At 43.3% G+C, this 19689-nt stretch overlaps 3 protein-coding genes across 4 annotated transcripts; 2 read left to right on the top strand and 1 right to left on the bottom strand.

Moving 5' to 3' along the window:
- Positions 1–2015: 2015 nt before the first annotated feature.
- On the bottom strand, positions 2016–7392 carry LOC127778301 (pentatricopeptide repeat-containing protein At1g05670, mitochondrial). 2 transcript variants are annotated; one of them, XM_052304881.1, is made up of 4 exons: positions 4678–7392; positions 4483–4575; positions 3356–3490; positions 2016–2804 (listed from the first exon to the last, which is right to left on the bottom strand). In XM_052304881.1, exon 1 carries the CDS (start codon positions 7058–7060, stop codon positions 4796–4798), a length of 2265 nt encoding a protein of 754 aa, XP_052160841.1. In that variant the 5' UTR covers positions 7061–7392; the 3' UTR covers positions 2016–2804; positions 3356–3490; positions 4483–4575; positions 4678–4795. The 2 variants fall into 2 exon arrangements, with proteins under 2 accessions (XP_052160841.1, XP_052160842.1); XM_052304882.1 differs by having other exon boundaries at positions 3356–3486.
- A 2-nt stretch (positions 7393–7394) lies between these two features.
- LOC127778300 (protein RRP6-like 3) lies at positions 7395–17857 on the top strand. The gene is made up of 12 exons (XM_052304879.1): positions 7395–7771; positions 8656–8897; positions 8978–9076; positions 10765–10848; positions 11630–11716; positions 12744–12864; positions 14535–14722; positions 14798–14836; positions 15068–15576; positions 15662–16160; positions 16317–16999; positions 17201–17857. Exons 1-12 carry the CDS (start codon positions 7453–7455, stop codon positions 17301–17303), a joined length of 2973 nt encoding a protein of 990 aa, XP_052160839.1. The 5' UTR covers positions 7395–7452; the 3' UTR covers positions 17304–17857.
- A 117-nt stretch (positions 17858–17974) lies between these two features.
- LOC127778302 (ATP synthase subunit gamma, chloroplastic) lies at positions 17975–19436 on the top strand. The gene has a single exon (XM_052304883.1). It carries the CDS (start codon positions 18111–18113, stop codon positions 19185–19187), a length of 1077 nt encoding a protein of 358 aa, XP_052160843.1. The 5' UTR covers positions 17975–18110; the 3' UTR covers positions 19188–19436.
- Positions 19437–19689: the final 253 nt, after the last annotated feature.

Below are 19689 nucleotides of genomic sequence, written 5' to 3'. Positions count from 1 at the left end.
GTTATTCACTTGTCCAAAGCCTGTCCATTGTCTTGATTCCTACTACTTTCCTAACCAATTTGTGCAGGCAGAAAGAAACTTCTCCTGCAAAGCAGACAACTTACAAATTAGGTTGAGTTATTCCACCTCCAAACAAACTACAGCTTGAAGATGCAGTTGAGACTGTAAAACCAGCCCTTGAAATTTGATTCACCGCATCGGAACCAGATCCTCTGACGTAGCGCTCGCTACGTCAGAGGGACGTCCGATGGCTCTCGTCCGTCCATGCGGCATCGGACGGAGTCGAGGCGAGCATAGCGAATAGGCTCGGCCCATATGGTATAAAAATCGACCCACGCGATTCACAACCATCGACGCCAGTCGCCACCTCCGAGCCACGGCCGCCGGCGCTGCTAGGAAGCAAGTCGTCGCCGTCGGCGTCACCACCACAGCCTGCGCGGCTGCGCCTCCATGTCCTCCCTCGAACGGGAGCCTCCGCTGCGTCCGCCGTGGAGGTCGCGGACCGTCCGCTTTGACGAAACCATGACTCCTGATTGGAGGTCAACCTGTCATGGAAGATGCAGCAAGAGGGAAGCAACTTGTCCAAAGCAACAATGCATTGTTGTGAGATTTATTGTTAAGAGCATCATAAGTGTTGCAATTTCAACACAGATTTGATCCAAGTCTGTATTCATGTCAGTTCCGTTCTCAAATTGCAGCACTAAATTAATGATGTATATGTGAATATACCTTTGTTTTTGCCATTTTGCAAGCAAACATTAGGGTTTCGTCAAATGCTCAATGCAGCAAGAACAGCACATTGTAATGTTCAATGTTTACTGTCGAAGCAGCATCAACACAAGTGACATTCTTTTGCTAGACTGAAGTTTCACTTCAATTCCTTTAAACGTACTGAATTGAAAACGAAAAATTGATGCAACTACAATCTTCACATTCTCAAATAGACACAACAATCAATCTCAATTGGCAAAGGCATTCAGTCATCACATTCAGTGTTGAGTTACAAACTTACAATCCCAATTCACATCAATTTACAATATCCATTCATATCAATTTTAGATCTCGATCTAGGATTTTCAAGATGCTGCCATTGCAAGCCCTTGTAGTAGGTTCTGGTGATGATATTACTTTCATCCTCAAGAAAATTGAAACTAGGAATCAGTCGGCAACCTCGAACAACAGCTAAGTGTATATAACCTGCTGCTGCTGCTACTAACGAATTAACAGGAGTCCCCTTGAACTTTTATGCAGGGATGATTTGAAGGAGTACACTGCCGGCAGCGAGCCAGCAACATGCTAAGGGAGAGAGAACGCAGGGGCGAGAGATGGGGAGGAGGGCAGCGACGAGGGGAGGGGCTTCTTCCAGGATCCACTCCACCCGCGGATGCGCCGGAGGAGACGACGAGCGGCAGTGAGCGGCCGGCCGAAGACCACGGGAAATCAGGAGCCATCCCGATTTTGCTGGCCGAGAAGAGGATGGTGGCAACGAAGGGGCCCTCGCGCGGGAGACGCAGGCTGTGGCGGTGGCGACGACGCCGACGGTGCAGAGGTCTCCCCTCCCCCATTTGCTTCCTAGCCGGCCGCGGCTGTGGCGTCGATGGTTGTGGATCGCGTGGGCTGATTTTTCTACCATATGGGCCGAGTCTATCCGCTGTGCTCACTCTACTCCGTCCGATGCCGAATGGACGGACGAGAGCCGTTGGACGTCCGTCTGACGTAGCGCTTGAGGATCTGGTTCCCACAGCATCAGTACCCCACCCGGTCATGAACACTTGCCATTTTGGACATCGATGTGGTCTTCAAAATGCAGCTATGATCACTAATTTCTATCTATTGCAAAATATTCAAAAGGCTAATTATAATACTAAAAAATATTTTTTCCTTTTCAAGACAAATCTATAAACATGATTTTTATAAATTTAATCCAAATGTTTTATAATATATGGATGTTCAAAGTTTTTAAACTTTGACTTGAGGTATGTCCAAAACGACATGTTTTTGTAACTGAAGGAGAGAGTACGTGGCATCCAATTATAAAAGAACCGAAAGAATCACAGGTTTGTAGGAAAGCACTAACAAAATGAAATGAGATGGTGCCATCTGTCAAGGGTTAAGGGAACTTGTCATGTCTTTAGCCACAGATAGTTCAAGGTTCCAGAATTCCCGGTAGCTATAGTGCTATACCAACAGGTATACCATCTGAGGCCATTGGAAGCAAAGATTGTGTATCGATATGAATTAGAACTTACAAGCGGAGGTCATTTTTGCTACTTACTTTTACACAAGTGTATCATCATAAAGAAATTGTTCAAGGTTGCTATATCTGGTGGGCCTTGTAAAACTGAACAAATGCATCTTAACGAAAAAAGTGTCAGTTAGGACAAAAATCGCTAGTTGGTGCTTGACTTAAGCAGCTAATGTCCCTGCTGTTGTAAAAATAGTACAGCCATATTGCTTCACACTGAGACATGGTTAGAAGGGTAACACTGCCCTATTATGTAGTGAAAAGATGTCGATAGCATAGCTCCATGATGTCAACTCCCTATCAACACTAGGTAAAAGTTTGTCACTCACTCACTCTCACCAAACACATTTTATGTGGAAGCTGAAGCTATGCAACAGTAATCCAATTATCTCCTTGTATATCATCATCATCTGAAAAGGCCAAAAAGGGCAATCTCGCAAACTAATGTTATTACCTTCTGTGCTCCAAAGTCCAAACATCCAACTCTGGGCTAGACCATCATCATTGTAATACTTTCAGTGTGATAAGAAATTGCCAACAATACCATGGAAAATTTTCCCTACAATCATGCCATTGAACAAGGAATGAGCCACAATTGCAGTTTGCAGACTTGTATTTCCCACTCATAATCAGATGCAAGAACTTAGAAGCACACAACAAGATGTACATTAGTACATAACATTTTTCGTACAGGCTATATATTTTTTTTCTTTAGAGAATCAGACCATATTACAAATATAAGTAGTTTGACAGTACAGTATATTTATGGTATGCAACACAAGGAACTATAAAGCATGCTAAGATTCACAAGCATAATTCCAGAACGTAATGTAAGTTTGAAAGAACGGTGTATATACTTGTGTACACCATAAAAAATGGAGCATATAACTAAGAGGAAAAAAAAAGTACTAGTAGGATACAACAAGGACATGTATAGGACTCAGCAGACAAGGTATTGCAATGTTGTTGTAATGGTGGCAAAATAACATCCAATCATAAAGATTAAACGCTAAGCAGTTTAGCAGAAGTTCAGCTAAAGAAGTCCTTGGTTCACTGATATGTTCTGAAGTAGTTGAACTTGATAGTAGAGGATAGGACTTGAGTACTTACTCCATCACACTATCAGATATGGATCATACAAAAGGCACTGTAGAAGTGAACAGTATTCATTTCTCATGGCCTTAAGTGCTTGTAAGAATCATCACTTTATTTCTTTACATGCTCCACAGCAACAGGATGGTCTATCTGTCAAAAAATATCACAAATTTATTGATCACACGTCATGAAGAGGATGTTGAGTACGCATATGTCAAGGCATGACAATATTGAATGATCTAACTGCATGGATTAACACAGGTAATGATTTTAACCCTATATGTAAATACAGATGCTTGTACAGTTCCCTTTTTTTTCCTATGCATATATGTGTGAATGTGTGATCGTGTGGCTTAACCTTACTTAATTATAAAATTGTGATCTTATGTGTGTTGTGACCTTGAGGTCAACATGACATCATCAGTTCACCAGGACTCTGGTGTCAGAAGAGTCCTGATTTGACCAACAGATGTAATACAGTGGCAGATCAACTCAAGCAGCCTGGAGTAATAGACATGTAGCCATGTAGGCAAGGCACAATTACAAAAAATGATATCCAACTCTCTACAAGGTTTACAGCATTATGCAAAAACTGCCATTCAAACGCTGGACAGCTATAGGAATTCCTATTAGTACAATTTGAAACATAAGTACATAAAAGCACTGGTTCTCGAAAACTTTTCCCTAACCAATGGCGATGTGAGTTACAAACATAAGTCCACACAGGTCAAGCAGTTAACTCTACGTAGCTGGACAGCTCTAGGAATTCTTATTAGTACGATTTGAAACATAAGTAGTAAATAATAAAAGCACTGGCTCTCCAAAACTTTTTCCTAACCAATGGCAATGCGAGGTACAAACATAAGTCCACACAGGTTAACACTATGTAGTCGGTACAGATTTGACAATGTCATCACCTAATGTTACTTGAAAGTTTGTGGAGTGATTAATGAAATCATTTTCTATGTTACCAATTGTTTAAGAAAATTGTAAATTTCTGAAGGGTTTAAATTGGTTGCAATCACCAAAATTTAGGTGCTCCCAGAGCCCAGAAATGTCGTCATATAGTAACTGTACAAGAAAACGGCAGGCAATACTCTGGAAAATAAAACAATGAATTCAATGTGCATTTTGTCTCTTACCTTGCAAATTGCATAATAACCATGATGAGCAATCCCATACGTATCTGTAATATCCAAGAACCTCCCACATCTCTTCAAGGAATCTCATGATAGCTGTAAATAGAGGATATTATCATCAATCATAAGAAAATGCAGGAAATTGCTAAAGTGTCCATGGATGATTGATTTAAGTGATTAGATGAAATGAATGATTACCTCAACTGTTATTTCAGCATGGCAAAAAGGGCAGTGCTTTGTCTGTTGTGTGTTCTTGGTTCACTTTACACATTGCCAATCCTGAATAGATTAGGATGATATCATTTGCCAAAGCATGTTACTTACATATATGCTCTTCTGCAAAGTCATCATCCGTGTCAGCTATAGATTTCACAAGAGTGACTTCCACCAGTTCATCGCAAAGTGCAAGGGTTGACTCCAAATTATCTTCATTAAAACTGAGATCAATATAAAAGTTGTATACATCTGGTTCTGCTGTAAGACGTTCCTTCCTCATCTTCTCAAATAATCTTCTCGCTTCAGTAAATTTCTTTTTTTTATTCAACAATCTTATAAGAGCATTGTATGAGCTTGCAGTAAGCCTGAATCCCTTTTCTATCATTTCACTATGGAAATACAGAGCCTCTTTCATATTTCTTGCCTTACAATGTCCCTTGATCAAAATATTATATGTGTTTTCATTTGGTACCACCTCCTGTGAAAGCATTCCCTTGTAGATCTCGGTGGTTGATTTCATGTTCTTTTCAATGCAATACTGCTTCATAAGAGAATTGTATGTTGTGGTATTTGGGTGGATGTTCTTCTCCAGCATCCATTCAAGCAGCCTCTTACCTCCTTCTACCCTACCTGACATGCAAAAGCCATTCATTAGAACATTATAAGTCACAATAGTAGGCTTAATTCCTTTATCTAACATCTCTTGCAAAAGGCTGTGAGCCCTGTCAAGCTCTTTGGACTGGCAAAGAGCACCAATAATAGTTGTATATGTGTAAACGTCTGGTTTAAGACCTGCTTCATCCATGTCTATCATGGTCCTCATAGCTTGCTCCAAATTGCCAGCCTTGCACAAGCCATTGATCAGGGAGTTGTATGTGAAAATATTCAGCTCTAACCCCTTGCTGCACATCTCATGCAATAGTTCATTAGCAGCACACACATCCCCCTGCTTGCAGAGTCCATCTGACAGAGCCGTGTATGTCACTACATTTGGTGTCACTCGTTTCTGCACCATTTTGTTATGCACCAGAAAGGCCTCCGTCATCTTCCCAACCTTGCAGTACCCATCAATGAGAACTGTATATGTGACCGCATCAACATCCAATCCCTTGTCCTCCATCTCCTGAAGCACTCTCTCTGCCTCTTTCAACTTTCCAGCCCGACAAAGGCCATTGATCAGCGCAGTATACGTCACTCCATCAGCTGCCAACCCTCTCTTCTGCATCTCATCAAACCAATTCCTTGCAGCTGCCAAATCACCTTTCCTACAGAACCCACTCATTACCGTTGTGAACACCGCTGCATCCAACACCACTCCATGCATCACCATATCCTCTACCACCCTCACAGCATCTGAAACCTGCCCTTCGTCGCACAACAATGCAATAACACTAGTATAGGCTACTGGGTTGAGTTCCAACCCCCTTGCTGCCATTTCACTTAACAGCTTAATCGCAGTCTCCAGCTCACTAAGAGTACAATACCCATGCACCATAATGCCATATGTTACAACATCTGGCGGCGATGCCATTTCATCAAACAGTTGGTGCGCATCCTTGATGCGGCCAGCGGTGCACAGCGCCTTGAGTAGTATATTGTACGAGCAGGTGTTCTTCTCCGGGAGTTCCTGAAACAACTGAACGGCTTCATCAAGCGGGAGGCGGCAGAGCACCGCGTTACAGGACTCCGGGGAGGGAGAGATGCCGTACTGGCGGAGGCGGAGGAGGAGAGGCGCGGAGGGGAGGCACAGGAGGAGGAGGTCGAATGAGACAGGGTCGGAGGAGAAGGCCTTGTAGGTGGAGATGAACTGCTCGACGAAATGCCGATGAGGGGACGGGAAGCGAAGGGCGCGAACGAGGATGGCCCGTGCGGCGCCGGGATCGCGAACGGCGGCGAGGTGGGCAGCGACCGCGAAGGACTGGAGCAGGTGAGGGTGCGGGCGAGGCCCGGAGGGGAAGAGGAGGAGGAGCGGCAGGAGGATGGTGGGGAGGTGCGGGTGCGAGGCGAGCAGGGGGAGCGCGAGGAGGAGGTGAAGTGGGCGGAGGAGAGGGAGGAAGGGGAGGGGAGGGAGAGAGCCCGGGTTAGGGGAGGAGAGGACGGCGGCGGCGAGGCGGCGCGCGAGGTCGTCGTCGGCCGGCGAGTCCGGGCGGGGCGGGGAGTAGTCCGGGAACGGGCGTGGCGCGGCGGTGGTTGTGAGGGCGTTGCTCTCAGCCGGCGGCGCGCGACGGCGGCCGTGACGATGTTGGGAGGTGGTGGTGGTGGTGAGGCTAGAGCAGGCAGGGCCCGCGCGCCGGAGGAGGGGTCGCGAGTGCGATAATCGGGAGGAGCGCTGCGCTACGGCGGCGACGGCGCGGCGGAGGAGCATCCGGCGCGGGCGGATCCGGGGATTGGGCCGCCTGCCGGAGGCGGCGACGGCGGCGGCGGCGGCGGGAGACGGGCAGATCGGTTGGCAAAGAAAAATGAAAAACTTTCGGGACGCGATAGCATATTGAATGTCACTAAAACAAGAATAAATTCAGCCCAAAGGTGCACGTAATTGGTCCAAAAGTTTATTTGCAAGTCAAATAGGCCCAGAATTTCATCCCAATAATTGGGCTATTTTGTGGCCCATAGAAAAATCAGTGATGGGCCAAACCGTTGCCTGACGTCAGCTGTTTGCAGGGCAGACCGACGCTTCGAGTCCCAAAACGGTCAAACCGAAACCGAGCCACCTCTCGCCGTCGTCTCCGGTCGCCAACCCGTCCCACCCGTGACGTCATGCCGACCGCCAACCTCAGGTCGCGCGCCGCCGCGGCCGCGGCCGCCGCCGCATGCCTCGCGGCCCTCGCGGTGGCGGCTCTCCTCCACCGCCGGCGCAGACGGGGTCGCGCTCGCGCGCCAGCCTCGCCCGGCCTCCTCGGGGGACGGCGAGGGCGCCGCCCGCGCCGAGCCTGCGAGGAGGAGGAGAAGCCGCAGGCCCGGTTCAGGCGCGTGGTCGCGGACAACTCCTACTCCGCCTTCAAGCACCTGCGCCGCCAGGGTGCTGGACCGGTTGGCTCCGGCCATCACGGCAGCGAGGCCCAGCCGACGTCTCAAGGTGTGGTCACCCTGCTCCTGTTTCTTTTGATGTCGGCATTGCCTTGCCCTTGTAGATGTGTGGTTGTATTGGGAATTCTGCGAACGGTTGGTACGCTAAGGAGACTAAGGCAGGATTAGGGGGGACGTAATAGCGTGTTGGTTCTTCGGGGAATTTCGTCGAACATTTTGAGTGCAAGGTTGCTCCGAGCTTGAGGATTGACTATGGAGATCTGGACCTGTCTCTTTGCATACGGGGAACATAAGGAAACGATTGCTTAGTTGATTGCACAGCGTGTTAGTCCTTACTTGGCATAGGAAGGGGCCTTCATGATGCCAGTTCCCTTGTTGGAGCTTCGTCAGGTAGTTATCAACGTGCACTGAAAACACAACGTGGATCTATTGCATGCTTTGTCTATTTCTTTATCAATGCATTACTGTACATCATCACACCCTTACCCATAATATTTGGTACAGTTAGTGCATCTCTTGTTTAGGAATTAGGATTCCTAGTTAGACAAAAATTAAAAAGGTGGATCGATCAAAATTACTACTTCACGAGGACTTTTATTAACTTTACCAAAGATTCCTACTTCTCAAATATTATGAGTTAGTAAGTTTACTACAAGGCTGTACTGCACAGCCTTGCTCACAATATTTGGTACAGTTACTGCATCTCATGTTTAGGGACTCCTAGTTAGGCAAGTAAATTGAAAAGATTGATCGATTAAATTACTACAAGTGCATAAACCGTTATTGATAGTTAGTAAGAGGAGATGCTGAAAGCACAAGTGCCTGAGTTTAAGTTTGATTGCATGAGTTTTCACCATAGTCTCTATGCTCATACTGCAAGCGAATTGACTGCACATTGAGTAGGTGACACATTTCCTTTTCTTATCGATACAGAGTCATCACAAAAGGTGCATCCATTTGAGGAGGAAATCACTTCCTTGCTGAACAACCCACCTGATTTTCAGAATTTTATGCCTGGTGATCGATGCCCAGAAATGAGCACTTCATACAATTGGGTCGAAACAGATGCTCAGTTGGAGGACCTGGCTAGGTTGTTGGATGATGAAAAAGCTTTTGCTGTTGATACAGAGCAACATAGCCTTCGGTCATTCTTGGGATACACTGCACTAATGCAGGTAACTGGTGGTGGATACCTTCTTATTGCTCTGTTGCTTATTGGCCTGTTAAGATTATGACATATAAATATCATTTTTAGATCTCTACCCAGAAGGCAGATTATTTAATAGACACAATAGCGCTGCATGACGTGATGAGCATTCTACGACCAATTTTTGCCAATCCTTCAATCTGTAAGGTTGTGCATCTCTTATATCTGATATCACTGGAAACCATTAGTTTTCATTTTCAGTTCTGCTTAAAGTGATTTTGCCACTTACCATTTGTATTTTTGAATTGTGATGGATTTGCATGTTGTCCAACTTTGGAAGCTCTAGAATTATGGAATGTGCAGTACAGATGATGGTGTGAATTGATTTACATGTTATTCCAATAAAGTTTAAATTACACTTGTGATTACAGAGATAGGGTGTAGGAGAACATGGTGTAAACAAGTTGTTTCCACCAGCGTCACATTTGTGTGCACCCTTGGTACTAAGATTACTATAAAAGATATCTAGAGAAGTTCAGAGATTGATTCTTTCTGGTTAAAGAGCTGAGCCATGGTCCATGGTCCATAAATAAAACAATGTAAAAATGCCTTTTAATGATTATATTTTCACCATAACACATGATTCACATTGTCTGATGTGCAGGAGGGATTAAGCCTAGAGCTTTCATAGTTCATCCCTCCTAAACGTGGTTGCTTTGACAGTCTAATTTCCTGTTTGTATCAAGCTTAAACCCACTAAACTCTAATTTATGATATCCATAAGATGGTGGATTGTTCTTTCTCAGCCATCATGAAAGATAATTATGTGTCTCTGCATTAGAGGTAGTAATATATTTTTTTTTCCAAGAATCATGCTGCATTGTTGATACTGCAGGGCCAGGAACCACTATACACAAACAACCAAAATATGGAAGTTTGAAGGACAATAAGTTAAAAGTTTTTTCAGCCAATCCTAATAAGACATGTAATTTCTATAGAAGCTGGGCCCCGAACACTCTAAATGAACGAATGCTGAGTTTGGTATTTGGCCTAACAAATCAATCCAACAAACCTAAAGCCCTTAAATCTTCTTGTAAATTTGAATTTCTGGAACATGGGGCCCTAACAGCATGGATGATTTACATGGTACGGTGGGTGTTTGGTTGATCAAGATAAGATTGCTGAATGAGTCCATCAGTGTTCTCATAGACATTTTACTATTTTGCCCAGCGATGGTCCGTTTACCCTTGGCTCTTCAGAATCAATGCTATATGAATCATTTGGTTCTTGTTTTTTCCTTTCCTGTCTGGTTATTATTAACTTTTTTCATGTATTATTCTTTGTCAGCTCTCTCTCTCTCTCTCTCTCTTTTGTTTACTCTTCTCTGTCTATTACTCACTATCAAACTGATGATCACACTTTAGCAAGTGAACATTTGGACATTGGTAGAGTTTTAGTTATCGATATGTCTGCTTGATATTTCACCATGGAGAAAAATAAACCACAGTGAAGCGAACTTTTACAAAGCCGTATAGACATCCTTATGTATATGAACTGATGCTAGCTCTAACCCCTAGACTACGGTTTTGAGTTGTTTCATTACCATCCTTGCTCCCTTTTCTTTTTCTGTCCTTTGTGCATATGGAACCTTCAGTATTGTCTCTGACACTTGATAGTCTCATGAATTCCTTCAGAGCTCATAACTATTTTAGCTTGTAATCTCATTTCTTTGCAATGTAGTGGCAGAGGCCTTTTTTAGACACCTACACTAATTTCTAATGAGTTTTTGACTAATAGCCAAAATCAATTGCTGTATAATCGTCTCAGCAGAAGATCTGTGTTGCTTTCTTTTATTAAATGCAGTTTCATTTACCTTCTCCCTACTTATTTGTCAGATCTTCCATGGAGCTGACAATGATGTTCTTTGGCTTCAGAGAGACTTTCATATTTATGTTGTGAATATGTTTGATACTGCCAAGGTAAGTCCCCCTACAGTATGCATGTCTTGGATGAAACATCTAATACCATTCCGCAGAGATTTCTCCAGCATGCGAGCGAACTGTGCCTGTTTTTTGTCGCATATAATGTTTGCTTGCCATGTCTTTTCACTGTAGCAAGTTACATGCCATACTGTACGTTGATATGGCAATAGGTCATGAAACATCATTTTACTTGGACATCTCATTAGATGTGAGCATATTTTACTTTCTTTAATGTAATGAAAGAACATCAGCAGTGCCAATCAACTGCTGACCTACATTTGTGTGCTTCCCGTTCATTTTTGCATTAGTGGTTATAGTTTTTTCATGGGACAACATAATGAGCTGCTAAGCATCATCACCAATATTATGATATGTGATAGTTTAAAGTTCGTCACGCTTGATTACAATTTCTTATGTTTCAATTTTATATATTTGATTTTAGCTTCAAGTTTCAACCAGAAATGTATTCATGGTTTAAGCAGGGGAAATGATTTCATAACTGGTTTACTGCAATATGAAAAGATTTATGGATTTACAATGTGTTTACGATGAAAACATCTTTTTTTGGTACCAGTTCCTATAATCTAGAGTAGAGATCACCTTCTTATGAATATTTTGGTCATTGAACATTGGTTGTTTAATGGCAACTTTGCCCCTAAAGTTATTCACCTATTCTATCTTAGATGTTCATTTTTTTTTTCACCGGACCTCACTTTATTATTTATGTTATGCATGTATGCCCTTTTCTGAATTGCCTTATGAAAGTAATTTATTGCAGGCATGTGAGGTTCTATCAAAACCACAGAAGTCATTAGCATATTTGCTTGAATTATATTGTGGAGTGACCACAGATAAGACAATGCAGGTAGGCCATTTATTAAGGTTGGCTTGCTAAAGCCACTAAAGTGTTTTCATCAGCTTATTTACTGGTTTGTTTACTGTTTAGTAGCTGGTTAGCTTTCATCTGCCGCCTCAATTTTTACATGATTACTTCTTTTTAGCACTTTAGACACAATGGTGCACAGGGTGCTACAAAATGTTTAACCATGTTAGTTACAGAGAATCTTTGCCAATTCATTTAGAGCATTTGTGTTGCACTTATTTATGAGCTTAGCAAGATATATGTTTAGCTTTTGTTGAAGCTTTCATGTCCTAGAAAACATTAGTTGCATAAGCTCATGTTATGCATTGTTGATTGTGATTTCAGAATAATAATGTAGCAGTAGGTTCTTTCAAATTCATTTTTGCACCTATGGAAGCTCATGTTATGCATTGTTACTCTGATTTCAGAATCTACTGGTGTAGCAGTAGATTCTAAGTCATTTCTGCACTATCTGTTGTTACAAATATTAAGCACCATTACTGAAATAAATGATTGTTGACCTAAATACCTAATGGTGGTCAGTGGTACTAAACCCTAAATTGTGGTGGTTTTCTGAATTTGTGCCTTTACATCCTTTAAAGCATGTCACTAAAATGGTTGTCACATCTTTAGTTATATTTTGTCACTACTTGCATTACTTTATGCATGATTCCCTTGCCCTTTTACTCACTTCCATTTGATCCTCATACAAATTCTTGATCGAAACTCTGTTCCATTAATCAATCTCAGCTGATATTTAGAAGCCTGTTTCCTTATGCATTCAATTGTTATTAAATAGGTGACATGTAAAAGAAAATGATAAACAAGTTCCTTCTGCCTACTTGTAATCGATGACCTTTTAGTTGTGCCTGCAAAATTTACTCCTTCCAGTCAAGTATATTTGACATAGGGAGTACTAGAACTGATACTCCCAACGTCAGATATACTTGACTGGAAAGAGCAGTTTGTTTTCCAGCATCACAGTTGCTCTCATTTTTACGGTTCATTCTCCTTGATTCTGATATTTCAGCGTGAGGATTGGAGATTACGCCCACTAACACCAGAAATGATTCAGTATGCCCGTTGTGATGCGCATTATCTGTTGTACATTGCAAATTGTTTGGCATCAGAGCTTCATGCAAAAACTTACGGTATGATCTATGTTCCTATGTCGAGTTTCCCCTTGCTTTTTTGGAGGGGAACTTTTCCCTTCCAATATGTACTATATGCTACTTTTAGTTGTTACAAGATAGTAATTTGTTCAGCAAACTGAGTCAACAAGGCAATTAGGGTGTGTTTGGTTGGGTGGATGGGACTGGATGGGAGATAGCCGCCTGATTTTTTGGGGTGTTTGGTTGGAGGACAGGGTGGATATGGTGGCCCAGAATAGAGAATATTCTCTCAATATGCTGGATGAAGGGATCCGGTTCTTTTGGCCAGATGAAGCCATCCACCTTCTTTAGGATGCTGATTAGTACATGATTAGTGAGTTGATTAGAGTATGATTAACGGTATTAGCATGTTTTGCTATTAATTAGTAGTTAGCATGGCAAGATTAGTGTCAACAAGTGTTAATTCCAACCGGTAAGTGTATAACTAAGTAATATTATGCCAATTAAGATATTATAATTAGTTAATTAATCTCATCCGATGCATCCTCATCCTATCAACCAAACAAAAAGTTGGCTCATCCCATCCATACAACCAAACACAAAACTTGTATATCCTCATCCTTAAAAACATGGATGGACATATCCCATCCAACCTTGCCCTTCAACCAAACATGGATGGACATATCCCATCCAACCAGACATTACAGCATTACCACAGACAGCTACATTTGACATCTTAGAGTCCTAGACAATAGAACTCATGACTCCCTGCATCTCTAAATTAGTTTCACATGAGCTCACAAGCATCAGTTTATCTGGATTGTTCTATGTTCACCCTTCAGTTCAGCTGAGCACATTGTTTTCTGCAAATGTAAATTACTGATGTAGCTCTGTTGGGCTGCGTTCCAACCTAGAGGTTCCAAACGTTTCCTCTCTGGCACGAAAAACAGGTGGCTCATTAGCACATGATTAATTAAGTATTAGCTTAAAAGACTTGAAAATGGATTAATAATTTAATATGATTTTTTTAAATAAACTTTCCAATATAAAATTTTTGCAAAGAACGCACCATTTACCAATTTGGGAAGCCTGCGCATGGTAAACGAGGGAGTAGAAGTTTGGAAACTGGAAAGGGGAGCTTAGAACACAGCCTTAGTCTGTTATGCTTAAACTTTAAAAAGCTTCCAGTCCTTGAGCTGTGTCTGGAGGACCATCTATGAAAAAATTATATAAAGATATGCACTATCTATTGTACTCTCTTTTGAATGCTTCCTCCACCCAAGAATGTAAGGCATATTTTTTGGACTGCAGCCCTTAGAGATACTAATTAGAGAGTAATCAAGTAACGTCTAATGACTCTTTGGTCTATGTTCAAGATGAAATATATCTTACATTATAGGACAGAGGGGATCAGTAACTTTCAAGCTACAAGTAAAAACAAAATTTCATGTACTAATACCTTAACCTGTGCATAAACTGGAACCTTCTGGATCAAGTATCTAAAACTTATTTGATAATAATATCAGCAAATATTTAGCTTTGTAAGAAAATATATTGGTCTATTAGCCTATACAATCCTGTTATGCAGCTTAAGAAAATGAGATTCCGTGTTGAATTGATGATATTTTATTGCTTCCTGAAACCAAATTACATAATTATTTCCATTGTTCCCTGTCTCACTTTTTTGATAAACTGTAATATCTAATCAGATGCTTCAGACTCTCCCAATGACAAAATCAATTTTTTCTTCGAGGCCAGCCATCGCTCAAATATGGTGTGTATGCAACTGTATGCAAAGGAAATTGAATGTCCACCAGGAGCATCCTCTGCGGCGTCTATTTTGTCAAAAAATTTGCAAAGCCATGGACTTGACTCCTATAAATCAAGTGAAGTGAAGGTGCTTGTTTTCTGTATTTGTTTGCCTGCTTGCCAGTGATTTCAATAAATTCTCAATTTTGTTGCTCTTTTGTAGGATCTTGTTTGGAAAATTTGTGCATGGAGGGATTTAATGGTCAGCCAACATATTCTTATTCTTTTAGAACAATTGATTTTCGCATTTTCGTAGGGTATATTCTTAGCTTTTTGTTAAATCTATTAGCTGTATTTGGTGCTTCACACATTGTATTTTCCTATTTCTGCATATATTAAGTTGCTGTACCCAATAATTTGACATATCTGTTTTCTTGTGATTCTGGTCTCTGGATTTCCAGACTCTTCAATTATCTTGATTACTTCATTGCAGGCTCGCATGCATGATGAGAGCTTACGGTATGTCCTGTCAGACCAAGCTATAGCTTCCCTTGCTGTTAGTGTTCCAAGAGGTCCAACTGAGGTGTGTTCTGCCATATTAGAAACTGAAACAAGCAATTCAACTGTGTATCCTTCCTTGCCGCCACCTTCACCTATTGTTGTTGCTCATGCTGAAGAACTTCGCTATCTGATTGAGGACATCACTGTCAGCATGGATGCCACCTTTAAAAATTTGCTTGAGAAGTACAAAGATCCAAGTAGATTATGTCGACTATCAGTTTTTAATTATAACCTTGTATCACAGCTGAGTTTGAAGCAAAAAAATATGTTCTCCTTTGCATCAAGTGGGGAGAAGTTGTTGATGGCACCAACTAACAAAAAGGCTTCCCGGGAATTATTCATTAAAAAGTTTTCATGCAAGTCCCCAGTATATCACAATTGCAGGATCTACGCCAGTGATGGAAGACTGCTTTGCTACTGTGACCGTAAAAAGTTGGAATGGTTTGTCACTTAGATGCACTATTTAGTGTTTATAGGTATGTAAAATCATGGTTATCTTATCAAACTGACCGACTCTTCTTTCCAGGTATATTCAACGTAATTTAGCAAAATTAATAGAAGATAATCCTCCAGCAATTGTGCTCTTGTTTGAACCTAAGGGTCGCCCAGAGGATGAGGATAATGACTTCTATATTCAGAGCAAGAAAAATATTTGTGTTGGATGTGGAGAAAAGAGCCACTATATCAGATATAGAATTATACCATCGTGCTACAGGATGCATTTTCCAGAGCATCTGAAGAGCCATCGTTCACATGATATTGTACTTCTTTGCGTAGACTGCCATGAAATTGCTCATTCAGCAGCTGAGAAGTACAAGAGGCAAATAGCCAAAGAATTTGGGGTGCCGCTTTTTGTACAGAAGATATTAAACTCAGGTGATATAAGTTTAATAGCTGGTGCATCATTATCTGAAGATAAATCAAATGGAACAGGTGTGTCTCCTTTGCAGCTGAGGACTGCTGCAATGGCCCTTTTAAGACATGGATCCAATATGCCTTTGAAGAGATGTGAAGAGCTAATGCAGGTGATGAGAATCTTCAAGTATTTTGGGCTTCACCACAGTTTCAACATTGTCTTATTGAAACTTTTCATTCTAGTTATCATCAATATTTCAGTAGACCAAATTTGTTCTTATAATTAGCCTTAAATCTGTATTGCTGACCTATTCATTTCTTTGCAGATTGTGAAGTCATACTATGGTGGTAGGGATGTGACTCCTGAAGATCTTGAGATGGCATTACTTGTTGGCATGAGTCCCAATGAGCGAAGGCGACATTCAAAGAAAAATGGTTTTTCTTACCGATCCCAGGCTCAAAATGTTATTAGAAAAAGCAACAGCAACGGCATTGTTGAGAATAATGAACATGATCCAGAAAATGGATATGCTGAGCAATTTTCTAAAAATGGAGTTGAGAATAACAGTCATCCAGACATTGATGAGAATAACAATCAGCTAGGTATTGATGAACATACCAGTCAGCCAGGCTCTGGGGATAATAAGATACATGGTCCAACTCTGAGCAAAGAAAGCACAATCTATCCACCCTGTATGGCTAATCCCATTTCTGACTCTAGCATGGAGGCAGACACCGTGCAGCAAGCAAGCTTAGGTGGTAATCCTGCAAACGGTGATCTTGACAGGGATCCATGCGGCAGTAACAATTCTAACCAAGCCATTCCCCAAAACGGTGACAAGAAGATCTCCCTGTTAGGTCATGGGCATCACGGTAAACAGGTCGTGGAGCTTTTGCTTTCCAACGGTGGCGAGGAGGCCATTAACCAGTTCAGCCAACGGTGGAGGCAGGTCTTCGTAGCTTCTCTTCACCCTCGTTATTTGCCTTCGGGCTGGAATATAAAGCACAGGTGAATTCACCTGTCGTTTTGCTACTCGGTTTGTTCTCACACATTGATAATTGCGCATGTTTGTGGTGCAAAATCACCCTGGTTATCTATCAACTATGTGTAGGTAGATTTGGAAGATTTTTTCTGTTAGATGATTTTTTTTTCCTGGACAATTATCTTTGACCCTCTGGACATGCATACCTTGTGTTCTTTGCTGTGTAGTGGACGGCGGGATTTTGGCGATTTCAGTGTCTACAAGCCATCAAAGAAACCTCCTGCTGCAGATCAATCCGAGACTTTAGCTGCTGCTGCTGTTGTACCCTGAGGTTCTAGTTTACATTCGAAGTAACTTCCATTTCATTAAACCTGAACCTTGTACCTGTACTGTGCCCTTCTATATTCATGTACTACCTTGTTTCTACATCTGGAAAGAACTGGGTTACATCTGTTTGTTCCCTCTGCCATGAAGTTTTGTGCTCACCAATTCTATATATGCAGAAGAATTACAGCAAAACCGGTAAAATAAATAAAATCATTTCCTTGCTAAAATTGAAAGCAACAAGCACAAGTACTAAGGCTGTGTTTAGTTCCACGCTAAAATTGGAAGTTTGAATAAAAAAGTTGGAAGTTTACGTGTGTAGAAAAGTTTTGATGTGATGGAAAAGTTAGAAGTTTGAAGAAAAAGTTAGGAACTAAACTTGGCTAACCTAACCATCATGTCTAAAGCTTGTGTTAATTTTTATTTTTTTGGGTAGTATCTGATATCTACTGCAGGATGCCAGGATATCCTCAGCACGATCCTGAGTCCCAGCCAGTGTGAGTTACTAGTATCTCTTTTCCTTTTATTTTTCATTTTTCCAATATGCTATTCTTTCAGTTTCAGATGGGCCAAGCCAAAAAATGATTCGAGTGAAATGGAAGCAGCAGAAGCAGCAGCACATCCATCCACATGATCCGACCACTGCCTCCTCCACCACTCACCCCGCCTTGAAAACCCCACCTGCCCTACTTCCGCCTGGAGAGCCTCGGCCCCTCGCCTCGCCTCGCCTCACCTCCACCCAAACCCAATCCGAAATCTTTCCCTCCACCCGCCGCCGCCGCCGCCGCCGCTGTTGCCGGTGACCCGCCAGCCATGTCGTGCTCGCACCTCTCCACCGCCTGGTCCTCCTCCGCCCTGGCCACCCGCCGCCGCTCCGCTCCTAGCAGCGGCAGCAGCGGCCGCCTGCAGGTGGTGCGGTGCTCGCTGCGTGAGCTGCGGAGCCGCATCGACTCGGTGCGCAACACGCAGAAGATCACGGAGGCGATGAAGCTGGTGGCGGCGGCCAAGGTGCGGCGGGCGCAGGAGGCGGTGGTGTCCTCCCGCCCCTTCTCGGAGGCGTTGGTGGAGGTGCTCTACAACATGAACCAGGAGATCCAGACGGAGGACATCGATCTCCCCCTCACCCGCATCCGCCCCGTCAAGAAGGTCGCCCTCGTCGTCCTCACCGGCGAGCGCGGCCTCTGCGGCAGCTTCAACAACAACGTCCTCAAGAAGGCCGAGACCCGCATCGAGGAGCTCAAGCAGCTCGGCCTCGAGTACACCGTCGTCAGCGTCGGCAAGAAGGGCAACGCCTACTTCATCCGCCGCCCCTTCATCCCCACCGAGCGGACGCTGGAGGTGAACGGCATCCCCACCGTGAAGGACTCCCAGTCCATCTGCGACCTCGTCTACTCGCTGTTCGTGTCCGAGGCGGTGGACAAGGTGGAGCTCCTCTACTCCAAGTTCGTCTCCCTCGTCCGCTCCGACCCCATCATCCAGACGCTGCTCCCCATGTCGCCCAAGGGGGAGATCTGCGACATCAACGGCGTGTGCGTGGACGCCACCGAGGACGAGCTGTTCCGGCTCACCACCAAGGAAGGGAAGCTGACCGTGGAGCGGGAGAAGGTGAAGATCGAGACGCAGCCCTTCTCACCCGTGGTGCAGTTCGAGCAGGACCCCGTCCAGATCCTCGACGCGCTCCTCCCGCTCTACCTCAACAGCCAGATCCTCCGCGCGCTCCAGGAGTCGCTCGCCAGCGAGCTCGCCGCCAGGATGAGCGCCATGAGCAGCGCCACCGACAACGCCATCGAGCTCCGGAAGAACCTCTCCATGGTCTACAACCGCCAGCGCCAGGCCAAGATCACCGGCGAGATCCTCGAGATCGTCGCCGGCGCCGACGCCCTCGCCTAAATCCAATCAACTCATTTCTTCATCCCATCCACCTCGCTTGAGCTGCTGAGGTTGCTGCTGTTATATATACTACTCTATTCTTTTTGACTTCCTTTTTCTCTCTTGCTATTGTGTCTGTAATTTCTGTGATAGCACGAAAATAAAAAGGAAAAAAGATCGATCCGACTCGATCGATGTAATTGTTAATCGCGCGAGATACACAAGATTTCAATTCAGCGATGCCAAATGTACAAGCAGAGTATTCTACTACTATCTTGCAATCTCCTCTACTTGCCTTTCTAGATTAGGAGGGATATCGCCGTATGCAGTTTCTTCCTTTTCTTGTGTGATTTTGGTGTTGACGACACTTCCTTTTTTTCCTTTCCTTTTCTTTTCTGTTTGCTTCACTTTCCTCGAGCAAGCAAACCTGTGATGCTGCTTCACCGTGCACAACTGAAACAGTGTCGTGTCGTCTATTAGCTGCAAGTTAGCAACTTTGACGGGCAGCAGTTCACAGGATCAT

Source organism: Oryza glaberrima, chromosome 7 (assembly GCF_000147395.1).
Source record: "Oryza glaberrima chromosome 7, OglaRS2, whole genome shotgun sequence".
Classification (NCBI taxonomy): Eukaryota; Viridiplantae; Streptophyta; class Magnoliopsida; order Poales; family Poaceae; genus Oryza; species Oryza glaberrima.
This window is presented reverse-complemented; position numbering and strand designations above follow the sequence as displayed.